Source organism: Bufo gargarizans, chromosome 7, assembly GCF_014858855.1.
Source record: "Bufo gargarizans isolate SCDJY-AF-19 chromosome 7, ASM1485885v1, whole genome shotgun sequence".
Classification (NCBI taxonomy): domain Eukaryota; kingdom Metazoa; phylum Chordata; class Amphibia; order Anura; family Bufonidae; genus Bufo; species Bufo gargarizans.
Genome location: NC_058086.1, coordinates 179312415 through 179329533, shown reverse-complemented (window position 1 = coordinate 179329533; position 17119 = coordinate 179312415). Strand labels below are relative to the sequence as shown.

Here is a 17119-nt window from a genome sequence, read left to right as displayed (position 1 = left end):
ACAAAATCAGACTTTTACATTTTAATTAGTACTTGACCAGTGGCGTCACTGGAGAATTCTCAGCGGCTTTATTTTAGCTGTGCCATGTTCACCGCGGCCTCACTATTAGAGACACCTGGCTACATCTCCAGCTGTGAGTATTAGAAACTGAGGTACACATCTGTTCAGAGCTTCGGGATGTTTAAGGTTTCCTTAGTTGGGAATCAAAAACGTCAGTCTGATCTTGCTCAAGTAGAATAAGTTCTGCATAAATAGTATTGCATTAATGAAATGAAGAAAATCCAAAATTGGTCTCTGGGAAGACAAATCGGTGGTATGCCAAACCACGGAGTGCATGTGTCTCCTGCTACTAATAAAACACTTTGGACTGCACAAACAGTGCTATGTATAAAACTCTTCTTGTTTGTGAAGTTTGGCTTATAGGCCTACATTGGAGGCTTAAAGGGGTTTTCCTGCAAAAGATATTGACGACGCATCCTTTGGACAGATCATGAGTATCAGATCTGCGGAGGTCCGGCACCTGGGACCTCTTCCGATCACCTGCTAGAAGAGGCTAAGGGCTCAGTGAATGCCGCAGCCTACTCCTAGGCCAGTGATGTCACCGTACATCAGTCACGTAGCCTTGTTGCAGCTCAGCCCTATTCAAGTCAATGGGGAGGAGCTGCAATATCAAGCACAACCACTATACGATGTACGGCGTTGTGCTTGTAAAGCTGCAGGGAGCCCATAGTGCTCACCAGAGCTCAAGTGAGTGCAGCAGCCACCTGAAACTGCTGCCTGGCGGGGGTGCCAGGACTCGGACCCCCGTTGATGTGATACCGATTGCTTATTCTGAGGATAGGTCATCATTATCTTTACCAAGATAACCCCTTAAAAGGGGTTTTCCATGTGTTTTATACTGATGAACTATCCTCCGACTCCCAGAACTCCGGCCGGTCAGCTGTGGAGGCCACAGCAGCCCAGTGAGCACCATGGCCTCTTCATAGGCAAGTCACAATGCCCAGGCACAGCTCAGTCCTATTCAAGTGAATCTATGCGGTGCTTGGTAATCTGCAAGGGACCCGCAGAGCTCACCTGAGGATTGGCCATCAGTACAAAACACTCAAAACCACTTTAACTTACCAGAGGTTCAGTAACGCGACTTCCTCGTAGGTTCTTCTAAGTCGTTTTTTCTAGCGCATGACACATTTGTTGCCCCACATCAGTACAAAAACTATAGACATTATGACAGCATGCAGTGCTAGAAATATTGATGAATAAAGAGGATGAGGTGAGTCATAACCACAATCTGTGTCACTAACCAGAAAAAGCAGGCCAAAGAACCCCAGAGATCTCTGAACTATTAATAAAGATCACTAACATACATTTACATTAATATCAGTTACCAGACAATCAAAACATGTGAAAGTCGTGGTCAGCAATCTGCAGATCTCAAGACTCGCAATTGTGAGATATCTGTCTCTCTATGGTCATTCGAAGTAGATAAAGGACAAAAGAGCTTTCAAACCATACAAAAAATATCGAGAGAAGCTATTTTGTGTTATACCCCCTCAAAAAAGGAGGGGCAACTCACTAGGCCAGGAGAAGAAAAAAAAAAAAGATAGTCATATGAGGCGACGAGCATTCTCTACAGTAAGGGCTATGAATCTCCTCCTCCAGGAGCTGGTCACAGCAAATACAGCAGATGGCTTCAAAAAAGGTTTAAATGACTTTTTATTTCAACATAACATTGAGGCTTATGACAATGTACAGAAATCAAGTTCTACATACGCTTTCCCTTTGGCTCATCCTTTCCTCTAAAGGAAGATGGACATTGATCCAAGATTTATTCTAATTGCCACATCTGGATTAGGGAAGGATATTTTTTTTTCTCTCAAGAGTTTTTTTGCCCTCCCCTGGATCAATATTATAGCAGGATTATTGGTTGGACTTGATGGGCTTTATTCTTTTTCCAACCTTAACAACTAGGTAAACACATGTAACCTCTTTACGTACACTACCCACAATTCTTCTAGAGGGCTTGTCCTCTTAAAGAAGATGGTATGCATGGTTCATGGAACCGAAAATATTGTCTAGTTAAAGGGGTAGTGTTCTGAAAGAGGTGGTCTTTAGGAGAGGCATCATTATATCCATTCACACTACATTTGGAAAGTATTCAGACCCTTTCATTGTATTTATTTTTTCACATTTTGTTTTGTTGTTAGGCCTTGTGCTAAAAAAAATAAAAAATACATGAGATAATAAGAAAGTGAAAACAGAAAGTTCAAAATCTTAGCCAATTTATTGAAAAGGCAAAACTAAAATATTTACTCATAACTTATTTGAAGCACTTTTGGCAGTGATTACAGCTTCCAGTATTCTTGGGCATAATGCTACAAGGTTTACACATCTGAATTTGAGGATTTTCTGCCATTCTTCTCTGTAAACCCTCTCACGCTGTCAGATTGGATGGGACAATGGGTGGACAGCCATTTTCAGGTCTCTCCAGGTGTTTGTTTGGGTTCAAGTAACAGCTCCGAGTGGGTCACTCAAGGACATTCACAGATTTGTCCCTAAGCCACTCCTGTGTTGTCTTGGCTTTGTGTTTAGGGTCACTGTCTGGTTGGAAGGTGAACTGTTGGCCCAGTCTAAGGTCCAGAGCACTGATTGAGGTTTTCATTAAAACTATATCTCTGTACTTTGCTCCATTCAGGTTTCTTTCAACTCTGACCAGTCTCTCTGTCCCACTCACTTATGAGCAGTGCCTAGTTTACAACAGAAATGGATGCTTATGACTGAGTGCAATCAGTTTAATCTTGGCTTCATTAGACCAGAGAATCTTGTTTAACACAGAGTCCTTTAGGAGATTCTTTATTTATTTTTTTGCAAACTCCAGGCAGCTTTCATGGGTCTTTTACTGAGGAAAGGCTTTTTATGGCCAATCTGCTATAAAGCCCAGATTAGTGGAGAGCTGCAGAAATGGTAGAACTTTTGGAAGTTTATCCCACCTGCACACAAGATCTCTGGACCTCAGCCAGAATGACCATTGGTTTCTTGGTCTCATCTTACAAAGGCACTCCCGCGATTACTTACTAGGGTGGCCAGCTCTAGAAAGAGTCCTGGTCGTTCCAAACTTTCCATTTAAGAGGCCACTGTGCTCTTGGGAACTTCCAGTACAGGATAATCTTTTGTACCCTTCTACAGATCTGTGCTTCCACACAATCCAGTCCCTGAGCTCCACAGGCAGTTCTTTCCTCCTCATGGCATGGTTTTTACTCTGATATGTATTGTCAGCTGTAAGATCTTATATAGACAGGGGGGTCCAATTAACTGCATTTACCACAGGTTGACTCTAATCAAGGTGCAAAAACATCTCAAAGATGATCAAGAGGAATGGGAGGCCCCCAGAGCTAAATTTCAAGTGTCATAGCAAAGGGTTCGAATACTTATGTCCAGACTAAATTTTAGTTTTTCGTTTTTTTAATACATTTTAAAAAGAAATTGAGTTCAGATTGATGGGGGGAAAATATATATATATATATATATATATATATATATATATATATATATATATATATATATATATATATATATATATATATATATATATATATATATATAGCAGAAAAAGAGATTTGGCGGCACCAGTCTGTTGGCTCAGGTGCTATGTCCAAAGGAATGAGCTTTCACCTTCTTATATATGTAGAGAATCGGACAGCACTCCAAGACTTGAAAAAAATAGAAATCTTTATTCACCCATGTGAAAAATAATTGCAACGTTTCAGCTCACAATCGAGCCTTTCTCAAGCAATGAAACACAAGACTGTGCATATCTTATACAGCTTTTTCAAAAATCAAACAACCAATGAATTTTACAAATCAAGACATGTGACTATTAAACATGTGAGAGTAGTTCACCTCATTAGATCATGTGAACAATTACTTATGCAAAGTACCATACTGCTGGATACACAGGGATGTGTCCATTAGTGTTGCATCCAGACTTGTAACATTTGAATAATGTATATAAAAAAGTGCATATGTGCATAGATAAAGTGCATAAAGATACAAAAAAGATAAATCATATATTGATGTTTAAAATCATACACCACGGAGACTGAGGGAAAACAGTGAAGGTTTGATCATGTTCGACAAAACCGCATGTTCATGTGAATACTGGCCAAAAGCAGCACTGTTAACTAATACTGTCAATACCACAGAATGTCAAAGACAGACCTCCGCCTACATTGCGCGCTCGCAACTGCGCTCCAATACATCATCGGCAACCAGATTTCATAATATTGCCGTGTAGGAGCTATTGCATGCGCATAATGTGACATTATTTCAAGGCATCGTCTTTGTAGTATGGCGCTTAACACTGTATATACTTAACTGTCAGGGCCCATCAGAGAGGGATCCATCCTCCCGGGTGGATCAACCCCTCCAAAGTTATGGTCAGGTAAGGGGGACACCACACGCAGATGTAGTGCACCCCGAACCGTCTCATTATAACGGTCCATAGACAGTGTAATGGGGATCTCCCATATAAATCACTTAATAGCAGAAATTGATTTTGACACAGCGTGGATACAGTAACAGAGGAAAAACTATCCAGTTAGATTTATACACATAGAACATCGCGAGCTGTCACATGTGTCCAGACTTGTATGTTCACTGTTTCCGCATCAGTCTGCATGGTGTCTAAAAAACAATAAGAGAAAATTACTCATATGCTTGTGAATCTTATCTAAATTCCACCTTCACAACAGGGATCATATCAGAAAGCATAAAACGTGGGATATCAGGCAAACAGTCATCTAGAAACATCCAGGATTATATTCCACATTTAACCCTTTAGGTTTTAGGCTATCTAGAGTGTAGATCCACCACATTTCTTTATTTTTCAATATTTTTAATCGGTTGCCCCCTCTCCTGGGGGGGGGTACATGGTCTACAATCCAGCATATTAATTCACGTTCTGTATGTTTCTGCTCAGAAAAATGCTTCGGTACTGGTAAATCATGTCGTTTTTGGCGAATTGAAAATCTGTGGTTATTTAACCTGGTTTTCAAATCAGTGGAGGTTTCTCCCACATATTAAATTTTACATGGGCAGGTTAACACATAGATTACAAAATTAGAATTACACGTCAAATGAAAATTGATAGGATAAGTTTTACCAGTGGCAGGGTGTATAAAGCTGCGTCCCTTGCCTATGTATTTGCAATTTACGCAGCTTAAACATGGGAAGCTGCCCAATCCATATTTTGACAATTTCATTTGACGTGTTCGCTGCCTTGAACCACAATCCGCTCTCACCAATTGATCTTTCAGACTGCTAGCTCTCCGGTATGAGAACAGGGGAGGCAGTCTGAATTCTTGAATATCACTGAAGGTATTACCCAGTATACTCCAATGTTTTTTAATAATCTTGCTAATAGCTGCACTTTCCTCCGTATGAGTGGAGATAAAAGGAATCCGACGTTGGGGATTTTCTTCATCTTTCCTCACTAAGGTCAACTCTCTATCCATCTCCAAAGCCTTATGTTTGTGTGTATGTAGCAACATTGGCGGATAGCCCCTGTCTTCAAACTTCCTTGACATATCCTCAAGGGCCTCCGTCAAATTGCTATCCTCTGACGTTATCCTACGTACCCGCAAAAATTGCGAGTATGGTAAATGCCTAACCATATTAAGGTATGATAGCAATCATCCGAAAAATATGGTTAGGCATTTACCATACTCGCAATTTTTGCGGGTACGTAGGATAACGTCAGAGGATAGCAATTTGACGGAGGCCCTTGAGGATATGTCAAGGAAGTTTGAAGACAGGGGCTATCCGCCAATGTTGCTACATACACACAAACATAAGGCTTTGGAGATGGATAGAGAGTTGACCTTAGTGAGGAAAGATGAAGAAAATCCCCAACGTCGGATTCCTTTTATCTCCACTCATACGGAGGAAAGTGCAGCTATTAGCAAGATTATTAAAAAACATTGGAGTATACTGGGTAATACCTTCAGTGATATTCAAGAATTCAGACTGCCTCCCCTGTTCTCATACCGGAGAGCTAGCAGTCTGAAAGATCAATTGGTGAGAGCGGATTGTGGTTCAAGGCAGCGAACACGTCAAATGAAATTGTCAAAATATGGATTGGGCAGCTTCCCATGTTTAAGCTGCGTAAATTGCAAATACATAGGCAAGGGACGCAGCTTTATACACCCTGCCACTGGTAAAACTTATCCTATCAATTTTCATTTGACGTGTAATTCTAATTTTGTAATCTATGTGTTAACCTGCCCATGTAAAATTTTATATGTGGGAGAAACCTCCACTGATTTGAAAACCAGGTTAAATAACCACAGATTTTCAATTCGCCAAAAACGACATGATTTACCAGTACCGAAGCATTTTTCTGAGCAGAAACATACAGAACGTGAATTAATATGCTGGATTGTAGACCATGTACCCCCCCCCCCCCCCCCAGGAGAGGGGGCAACCGATTAAAAATATTGAAAAATAAAGAAATGTGGTGGATCTACACTCTAGATAGCCTAAAACCTAAAGGGTTAAATGTGGAATATAATCCTGGATGTTTCTAGATGACTGTTTGCCTGATATCCCACGTTTTATGCTTTCTGATATGATCCCTGTTGTGAAGGTGGAATTTAGATAAGATTCACAAGCATATGAGTAATTTTCTCTTATTGTTTTTTAGACACCATGCAGACTGATGCGGAAACAGTGAACACAGAAGTCTGGACACATGTGACAGCTCGCGATGTTCTATGTGTATAAATCTAACTGGATAGTTTTTCCTCTGTTACTGTATCCACGCTGTGTCAAAATCAATTTCTGCTATTAAGTGATTTATATGGGAGATCCCCATTACACTGTCTATGGACCGTTATAATGAGACGGTTCGGGGTGCACTACATCTGCGTGTGGTGTCCCCCTTACCTGACCATAACTTTGGAGGGGTTGATCCACCCGGGAGGATGGATCCCTCTGATGGGCCCTGACAGTTAAGTATATACAGTGTTAAGCGCCTTACTACAAAGACGATGCCTTGAAATAATGTCACATTATGCGCATGCAATAGCTCCTACACGACAATATTATGAAATCTGGTTGCTGATGATGTATTGGAGCGCAGTTGCGAGCGCACAATGTAGGCGGAGGTCTGTCTTTGACATTCTGTGGTATTGACAGTATTAGTTAACAGTGCTGCTTTTGGCCAGTATTCACATGAACATGCGGTTTTGTCGTACATGATCAAACCTTCACTGTTTTCCCTCAGTCTCCGTGGTGTATGATTTTAAACATCAATATATGATTTATCTTTTTTGTATCTTTATGCACTTTATCTATGCACATATGCACTTTTTTATATACATTATTCAAATGTTACAAGTCTGGATGCAACACTAATGGACACATCCCTGTGTATCCAGCAGTATGGTACTTTGCATAAGTAATTGTTCACATGATCTAATGAGGTGAACTACTCTCACATGTTTAATAGTCACATGTCTTGATTTGTAAAATTCATTGGTTGTTTGATTTTTGAAAAAGCTGTATAAGATATGCACAGTCTTGTGTTTCATTGCTTGAGAAAGGCTCAGTTGTGAGCTGAAACGTTGCAATTATTTTTCACATGGGTGAATAAAGATTTCTATTTTTTTCAAGTCTTGGAGTGCTGTCCGATTCTCTCTATATATATATTTTAAATTTTAGCACAAGGCTGCAACAAAAAAAGTGAAAAAAGTGAAAGGGTCTGAAGAGTTTCCGAATGCACTTGCATGTCATCTTCTTAGAATAAGATCAGATTTTAAGTACAAAGATCTTTTCGTGAGGCGACTTGTAGCATACATAATTTCATGTCATTAATCTTGAATAGTTTCCATTAAGCAGTTCTGTGCAGTGTTAGTAAAAACAAATTTGTTAAGACACGGCTTATTACACCCTAATATAAAATATAAAAGAATTCTACTTCTACAAGGGTGAAATTCAATAGTCAAAGAACACTAACAATAGAGCAAATACTAGATTACAGTTTGTAGAGAACTACTTGGCCTAACCTTTTAATACAACCATTCATTAATATGAGGACAGAGACGGGAAAGGAATCATCTATAGAAAGATAGATAAAATAATCATTCATGTTCACATCACTTAATCTTCTGAGGTTGGCATTTTCTTATATTCCACTTACGAGAGACATAATGTAAAAGCGCAAAAATAAGATGCAAGAGATCTTCAAGGGGCTGCTAATTAAACTGTGCACATGTATTAATTAGGTCTCATAATAAAACACTGATTATAGATTACCTCTTCATAATGGTTGATCCTGCTGTCGGCCATGTTTATAAACGTATCTTTTAAGTCAGTCCGCATGTTTTTTTTCCATCGCTCCCAGTCAGCTTTCAAAGCATTATTGGAACATTCTACTTTATCTTCAAGTTTTTCAATCTCATCCTTCAACTGCAAATAGAGCATATACTCATAAAATACAAGTAACTTGTCTAAAGACAGTCGTATCTTCTAATGCAGTTTCCCAACCAGTGTGCCTCCAGCTGTTGCAAAACTACAACTCCCAGCATGCCCGCACAAGCAAAAACTGTCCGGGCATGCTGGGAGTTGTAGTTTTGCAACAGCTGGAGGCACACTGGTTGGGAAACACGGTTCTAATGCAACTAAAGGAGTAAAACACACTGATGACTGCTTCCATAAAGGAAGTGGTTGTTAACATCCACACTGCCATGCACCCCTGCTTTTTTAGGAAAAAAGTGCGTCTTATTGTCCGAAACACACATTATATGGAGTACTGTATTGGGACACACCATTTAATTACTGCATGATCAGGTGTTTCATTCAGTCCGATAGTCTAGCATCCTGTGGCAACTCTGATTTGATATTCAGTTGCTTACGTCCTGCATTGGAGCCTTGTAATGCATAGGAAAGGTCATGGGTAAGAGAAAGGGGTGTGGTTAGCGCTGCATGATCTGCTATAAGACATGATGGGACAGCAGACACATGACAACCCTGGGAGTAGAATTCAAGCATGGGACAGTTTGGGGAACATCCTTTTCTGTTCCATGTAGAAGAACTTGACACAACTAAAGAACTTAACCTAACTGAAAAACTTTGCGATTAACTAGAATGGAAATTGCGACCCAGGCCTCTCATCCAACTTTAGTGTCTGACCTCACAAATGCTTTTCTGGATGAATATTCAAAAATCTTCTGGATGAATGCACAAACATTCCCATAGACACCCTCCAAAATCTTGTGAAAAGCTTTCCCGTAAGAGTGGAGGCTATTTTAGCTGCAAAGGGGAGACCAACCCCACAATAATAATATATACAGTACAGACCAAAAGTTTGGACACGCCTTCTCATTCAAAGAGTTTTCTTTATTTTCATGACTATGAAGGCATCAAAACTATGAATTAACACATGTGGAATTATATAAATAACAAACAAGTGTGAAACAACTGAAAATATGTCATTCTAGGTTCTTCAAAGTAGCCACCTTTTGCTTTGATTACTGCTTTGCACACTCTTGGCATTCTCTTGATGAGCTTCAAGAGGCAGTCACCTGAAATGGTCTTCCAACAGTCTTGAAGGAGTTCCCAGAGATGCTTAGCACTTGTTGGCCCTTTTGCCTTCACTCTGCAGTCCGGCTCACCCCAAACCATCTCGATTGGGTTCAGGTCCGGTGACTGTGGAGGCCAGGTCATCTGGCGCAGCACCCCATCACTCTCCATCATGGTCAAATAGCCCTTACTTTCAAAGTTTTCCCAATTTTTCGGCTGACTGACTGACCTTCATTTCTTAAAGTAATGATGGCCACTCGTTTTTCTTTACTTAGCTGTATTCTACCTGACTTCTCCTCAACGCAACTGATGGTCCCAACCCCATTTATAAGGCAAGAAATCCCACTTATTAAACCTGACAGGGCACACCTGTGAAGTGAAAACCATTTCAGGTGACTACCTCTTGAAGCTCATCAAGAGAATGCCAACAGTGTGCAAAGCAGTAATCAAAGCAAAAGGTGGCTACTTTGAAGAACCTAGAATATGACATATTTTCAGTTGTTTCACACTTTTTTGTTATGTATATAATTCCACACGTGTTAATTCATAGTTTTGATGCCTTCAGTGTGAATCTACAATTTTCATAGTCATGAAAATAAAGAAAACTCTTTAAATGAGAAGGTGTGTCCAAACTTTTGGTCTGTACTGTATGTATACACAAAAACACACAAACAGACAAAAGATCCAGCTGATGTGACTACATTCCAAGCACAGCTATCTAATTAAATATCAGCTTTCTATGCACTCCCCCAATGAAGACCATCTGCATCTGTTGTCTACAAATACACACATGAAAAAAAATCTGAGGTATTGGATGTCTCCTGGGTGAAAACGGCCCAAAATTTACTCACAGATTGTGTTTTCCGAATAGGAGAGTGAAATTGGCACAGAATAGACTCTGCACACGATGTTGGCATCTGCAATTGTTTAGTAATTGGACAGCCTGAATGATCATATTTGAAGACACGGATTTAATTTAGACTTGCGGTCTCTAAAGGGAAAGACGTTTGCAAAGCGATAATTTAACATCAAGGTTCCAGTTACAAATATTGAACATGGTGTTGATTCTGAAACACAGGATTGGCATATTTTGTACAGTATAATAGCCGTAAGATATTATGTACTGCATATTGCAAAATTCTGTTAAAGGGGTTATCCCACACCTGAAATGCCGCTCTCCCCCATATGGCCGGGCTCTCGCTCCCCAGCACCTGTGTCGCTTTTGAAGGCCACATGCCCGCCGCTACTTCTCCCCGTGCGCGGATGAAAATATACGATGTTGTGTGGATAGGGAGGGGGCAGCAGCCAATGACAGGAGGCGACCCCTTTAAGTCGACATCTACAGAAACTTGTTGTCATATTATCAGATATTCTGAATTACTGGAGGTAAGTCGGTTTATCAAATGCACTTTAGAGATTTGCCGTCCAAACCTGGCATTTTCTGGTGAGTGGGCGATAATCTAATGCCTCAATTTAAATGTCTGACTCTTTTGTATTACAAAATCTACAAAAACCACTGTGACAGGCTGCGTTACAAAGAATAATAAACTCAAACTGAAAAAAGTGAAACCATGGCAATAAATGGTAATCAGAAATCGGTTGCAGAAACTTGACCACAAAATGGATGGGCACCCTTACACTCTCTGGTTAACTCCTTCCCAACATTTGCTGTAATCGTACATCACAGCGGGAAGTGACTTCCCGCAAACTGACGCAGGAGCTGTGCACGCCTGATCAATGCAGGGGCCTAGCAGTGACCCTGTTGTATCCACCGGCATCGCTGTAAACACCAGTGTCGGTGGATTAACCCCTTATATGCCGTGATCAATGTTGACGCGGCATATATGAGGTCCGCAGAGGGAGGGGGCTCCCTCTGTCCCTCCATCGGCCCCCCATGTAGCGGTTACAGGGGGCCAATGGCTGCCCTGGCAACCCCAGGCCTCACCAAGGCCTTGGGGTCTGCCATGTATGGAAGCCTATGAGGCCCAGCCCCCCAGGCTGGGTCTCATAGGCACACCGTCAATGCGAAACTGACAGTTTCAATGTAGTACAATGAACAATGTATTGTACTGCATTGAACCTGCGATCAGAGTAACAAAAGTTGAAGTCCCATACTGGGACAAAAAAAAAAAAAAAAAAAAAAAAAAAAAGGTAAAAAAAGTTAGTTTTAAAAAAATAAGAACTGCCCCTTTCCCTTCACTAAGCCATGTTTAATTTAAATAACTAAATGCATACATCAAAATAGACATTAAGTACTGCTGCGTCCATAACGACTGCCTCTATAAAACATCACATGATCTACCCAATCAAGTGAACGCTGTAAAAAAAAAAAAACGGAAGACTTGCCTGAATACCGGATCCGGCATATTTTTCCATAGGAACTGCCTGCCGGAATCAAACAACGCAAGTGTGAAAGTACCCTAAGGCCTCTTTCACACTTGCGTTGTCCGGATCCGGCGTGTACTCCACTTGCCGGAATTACATGCCGGATCCGGAAAAACGAAAGTGTACTGAAAGCATTTGAAGACTGATCCGTCTTCAAAATGCTTTCAGTGTTACTATGACACCCAGGACGCTATTAAAGTCCTGGTTGCCATAGTAGGAGCGGGGAGCGGGGGAGCGGTATACTTACAGTCCGTGCGGCTCCCGGGGCGCTCCAGAGTGACGTCAGAGTGCCCCATGCGCATGGATGACGTGCCATGCGATCACGTCATCCATGCGCCTGGGGCGCCCTGACGTCACTCTGGAGCGCCCCGGGAGCCGCACGGATGGCAAGTATGCTGCTCCCCCGCTCCCCGCTACACTTTACCATGGCTGCCAGGACTTTAGCGTCCCGGCAGCCATGGTAACCACTCTTACCCCAAGTTCACACTTGAGCGTTTTACAGCGCGTTCCTACGCGGTGTAAAACGCGCAACACATGAAAACCAATGCTTCCCTATGGGGATGGTTCACATTTTCGCGTTTTACAGCGCGTTTGAACGCGCTGTAAAACGCCCGACGCTCAAACAAGTACAGGAGCTTTTTTTGGCGCGTTTGGGCCATAGACTCTTTGGACAACACTGCTGTCAATCACCCAAACGCGCGTCAAACGCGCATTCACTATAAAAAAAACGCGCATAAAAACGTGCGACAAAAACGCGCATAGAAACGCGCGTTTGAGAAACGCCTAGGTGTGAAACCAGGGTAAAAAAGCTAAACGTTGTATCCGGCAATGCGCCGAAACGACGTTTAGCTTAAGGCCGGATCCGGATCAATGCCTTTCAATGGGCATTCATTCCGGATCCGGCCTTGCGGCAAGTCTTCAGTTTTTTTGGCCGGAGCAAAAAGCGCAGCATGCTGCGGTATTTTCTCCGGCCAAAAAATGTTCCGTTCCGGAACTGAAGACATCCTGAACGGATTTCACTCCATTCAGAATGCATTAGGATAATCCTGATCAGGATTCTTCCGGCATAGAGCCCCGACGACGGAACTCTATGGCGGAAGACAATAACGCAGGTGTGAAAGAGCCCTTAGCTTGAATGACCCATTGAAGCTAAGGGTACTTTCACACTTGCGTTGTTTGATTCCGGCAGGCAGTTCCGTTGCCTGAACTGCCTGCCTGATCAGGCATACTTTATGCAAACGCATGTCATTCAGTCTGAAAAATACATTGCAAAACCGGATCCGTTTTTCTGGTGTCATCAGGTAAAACGAATCCGGTATTTTAAAGGTCTGCGCATGCGGTATTTTCCTATTCAAAAATATGGTCCGTCCGCACCGCATAAAAGTAGTGCATCACTGCGTTTATTTTTAGTTTTTTTATGGCGTTCACCTGACAGGAAAGATCACGTGATATTTTTTTTTTAAAGAGCCAGTTGTTTTGAATGCAGTGATATCAAATATACCTATTTTTATTTTCTTGTTTCAGGTTTACACAATAAAAGCATTATATTATATATATATATAATGTTTTTGTGTTGCCATTTTCTGAAAGCCTTTTTCTTTTTTCCTTCTGATTGCCAGTCGTTATGGACACAGCAATTTAGGTATTTTATGGTTTGATGAAGGGTAAAGGAGCACTTTTTATATACATATAAAAAAAATTATAATAATTCTTTTTTTTTTTTGCTTTTTTTTTTTTGTCCCAGTATGGGACTTCAACTTTTAAGCTCTGATCGCAGGTTCAATGCAGTATAATACATTGTGCTACATTGAAACTGTCAGTTTCGCACTGACAGTGTGCCTATGAGACCCAGCTTCCATACATGCGGATCTACTGTTTGCCGGCCATGTGCATGAACCCTAATAAATACTGAGTTTTGTATGGCTAACCCTCGCTGCCTTACAGGAAAAATTGAAAATCTGCAAAAAGAAGGTGTCTTTTAAATTTCTCCCCTATTTTCCTTTAAATCTTGCAGAACACTTAAAGGGTTGACAAAGTTTGAAAAATAATATTTGAATAAAATGAGGGGTGTCGTTCCTAAAATGGGGTCATTTATCGGTGTTTTCTATTATGTAAGCCACACAAAGTGACTTCATAACTGAATTGGTCCTTAAAGGGCTTCTGTCACCCCACTAAACCTTTTTTTTTTTGCTTACTTATAATCCCTACACTGCGATTTATGGCTACATGATCAAATTAATCATTTTGGTCCTGTAGATTTAGTTTAAAACAAGCTTTTAAAATATGCTAATTACCTTGCTACCAGCAAGTAGGGCGGCTACTTGCTGGTAGCAGCCGCATCCTCCGATCGTAAAGACGCCCCCTCCTCATTGTGATTGACAGGGCCAGGGAATGGGATCGTTCTCTGCTGGCCCTGCCTGTTTGCATTTAAAATCTTGCGCCTGCGCCGCGGCCGCTCGCTCTATCCTCAATGCGCCGATGACGTCACATTTACACCCGGCGCAGGCGCATTGAGGATGGAGCGGCCGCCTCTCAGTGCGCCTGCGCCAATTGAAGACAGGTACGGCCGCGGCGCAGGCGCAAGATTTTAAATGCAAACAGGCAGGGCCAGCAGAGAACGATCCCGTTCCCTGGCCCTGTCAATCACAATGAGGAGGGGGCGTCTTTACGATCGGAGGATGCGGCTGCTACCAGCAAGTAGCCGCCCTACTTGCTGGTAGCAAGGTAATTAGCATATTTTAAAAGCTTGTTTTAAACTAAATCTACAGGACCAAAATGATTAATTTGATCATGTAGCCATAAATCGCAGTGTAGGGATTATAAGTAAGCAAAAATAAAAAAATAAAGGTTTAGTGGGGTGACAGAAGCCCTTTAAAAAGCGGGTTTTGGAAATTCTAAAAAAAAAAAAAAAAAAAAAAAAAAAATGTAATCCATCTAACAGCCTAAAAAATTAAAGGACATTTACAAAATGATGCCAACATAAAGTAGATATATCAGGAATGTAAACTAATAACTACTTTATGAGGTATCATTCTGACTTAAAAGCAAAGAAACGCAAATTTTGAAAAATGCTAATTTACCAATAACATGAAGTACAATGTGTCATGAGAAAACAATCTCAGAATTATTTGGATAAGTAAAAGCATCCCAGAGTTATTACCACATATAGTAACATATTCGATTTTCAAAAATGCCCGGTCAGGAAGGTGAAAACTGAAGAGGTTAGGCTCACTTATAAAGTCGTTGTAGGAGGCAATGCTGAAAAGGCACAAACAACACCATCTAAAATCTAATCTGTGATTTATGCAACGACAATATCTTGACAGCTCATCTGCCAGTCAATTAAAAGAAAGTGCCGGCATCAAACAATGAGGAGCACAGGGCTAATGCCTGTGGACAACATCTGGACAGCAAGTGCTCCAGTGACAGCCAATTAATGAGGCAGCCATGGAAGACGTAGTGAACAGTGACAGACATAAATGAAAGACAGAGAGAGGGCAGCGATAGACTTGGGAGTAGAGGATCAAAAAACATCAAAATCGACTTTCTTCACAAAAACATCAAACAGCTCATAGGCTGCTCTGCATGTCTTCAGAAAACAGTCCAAGTGAATTACAGTCAGGCCGCCGTTTATTGAACTTCCGCTCATGAATTTAATAAGAAAAGAAAATTTGAGTTTTCTTATTTGAAATTACAGCCAGTGATTTTAGCGTCCGCAACTCCCAGAGTTAATGGAAACTTGTGCAATCCAGGATTTCTTCATTCAGGTATACTGTCCAGACACGTGGAATGTGATGGAGTTCCAGACTGACTCGGGGGTCCATACAAGACACATCTCAATTATATGAGCTACTTACAAGTATTTGCAATCTTCCTACGGGTTTCTTTTCTAAAAACACTTAGACAGTGGCTATTTAAAGGAAATGTGTCATCAGAAAATGCAGGCTGATAATCAAATGTGTACCGAGAGAACCAGACTTCCCAGTATCATTGTTTAGAGGCCACCTTGAACTTTGTCACAACCATTCCTAAGCAATTTTTGCAGTGTGGCAGGGCGCATTATCCTGCTGAAAGAGGCCACTTGCAAGAGGGAACACCATTATCATGAAGGGTTGTACTTGGTCTGCATGGTCAGGTAGTTTGTTGGTGTCAAAGTAACATCAAAATGAATGCTGGACCCAAGGATTACTAGCAGAACATTTCTCAGAGCACCATGGTGCCATGGTAGGCTTGCTTTTTTCCCCCCACAAAAGGATCATGGTGCCATCTCTTAACCACAGCCAATAATCATACGAATAGTCTAAAGAAAAAAATTAGACCAGGACACCTTCTTCCATTGCTTAATAGTCCAGTCGTAACGCTCACTGTAGGTGCTTTTGGTGGTGGACAGGGGTCTTCATGGGGACTAAGTGTGGACACATTTCTATTATTGACAACATTAACTTATTAAGCAGCTTGTGCTACACTAGATCTTCTGTGGACCAGGTGGGTTGACCTTCGCTCCCCACGTGCATCAATGAGCCTTGGATGTTCAGGACTCTGTCTCTGGTTACTCTTCTTTGGACCATTTCTGGTAGTTACTAACAGTTATATACAGTAAACAACCCATACGAACTGTGTTTTGGAGAGGTTGTGACCAGTTGTCCAGCCATCAAAATTTGGCCCCTTTGAAAGTGGCTCATATTCTTACACTTGCTCATTTTACCTGCTTCCAAAACATCAACTTTAAGAGCTGACTATGCGCTTGCTGGCCAATTTTGCCCACCTTATAATAGGCGTCACTGAAACAAAAATAATCAGTGCACATATACAGTATTCATATCATCCAATACATGCAGTAGGATATTATAGTTTTGTAATCTAGAGTTTAGATGACATGGATCATACAACATTATATTACTGGGCCTATGGAGACTGGATAAATGGACACAAAAAGAATCTCAGCAAAAAGTATGTAACAAAGAGCAAAAGAGTAAAATTCCCTTAAAAAGGGTTGTCCGGGTTCAGAGCTAAAACCGGACATATCCCCATTTTCACCCAGGCAGCCCCCGATGCTCTCCCTTGCCCTGCGCTATACAGGGCAAGGGCTGTTTTGTTTATATTTTTACACTGCTAGGCGGAGGCTTCCACCTAGCAGTGTTGTCTGTGACGTCACCGG

At 41.3% G+C, this 17119-nt stretch overlaps 1 protein-coding gene across 1 annotated transcript in view; it reads right to left on the bottom strand.

Moving 5' to 3' along the window:
* Window positions 1-17119, bottom strand: part of SNX7 (sorting nexin 7) — a 106009-nt gene that overhangs the window by 19896 nt on the left and 68994 nt on the right. The window contains exon 8 of the mRNA XM_044301486.1: window positions 8311-8463. Coding sequence (XP_044157421.1) covers window positions 8311-8463 — 153 coding nt within the window. The remainder of the gene's footprint in view (window positions 1-8310; window positions 8464-17119) is intronic.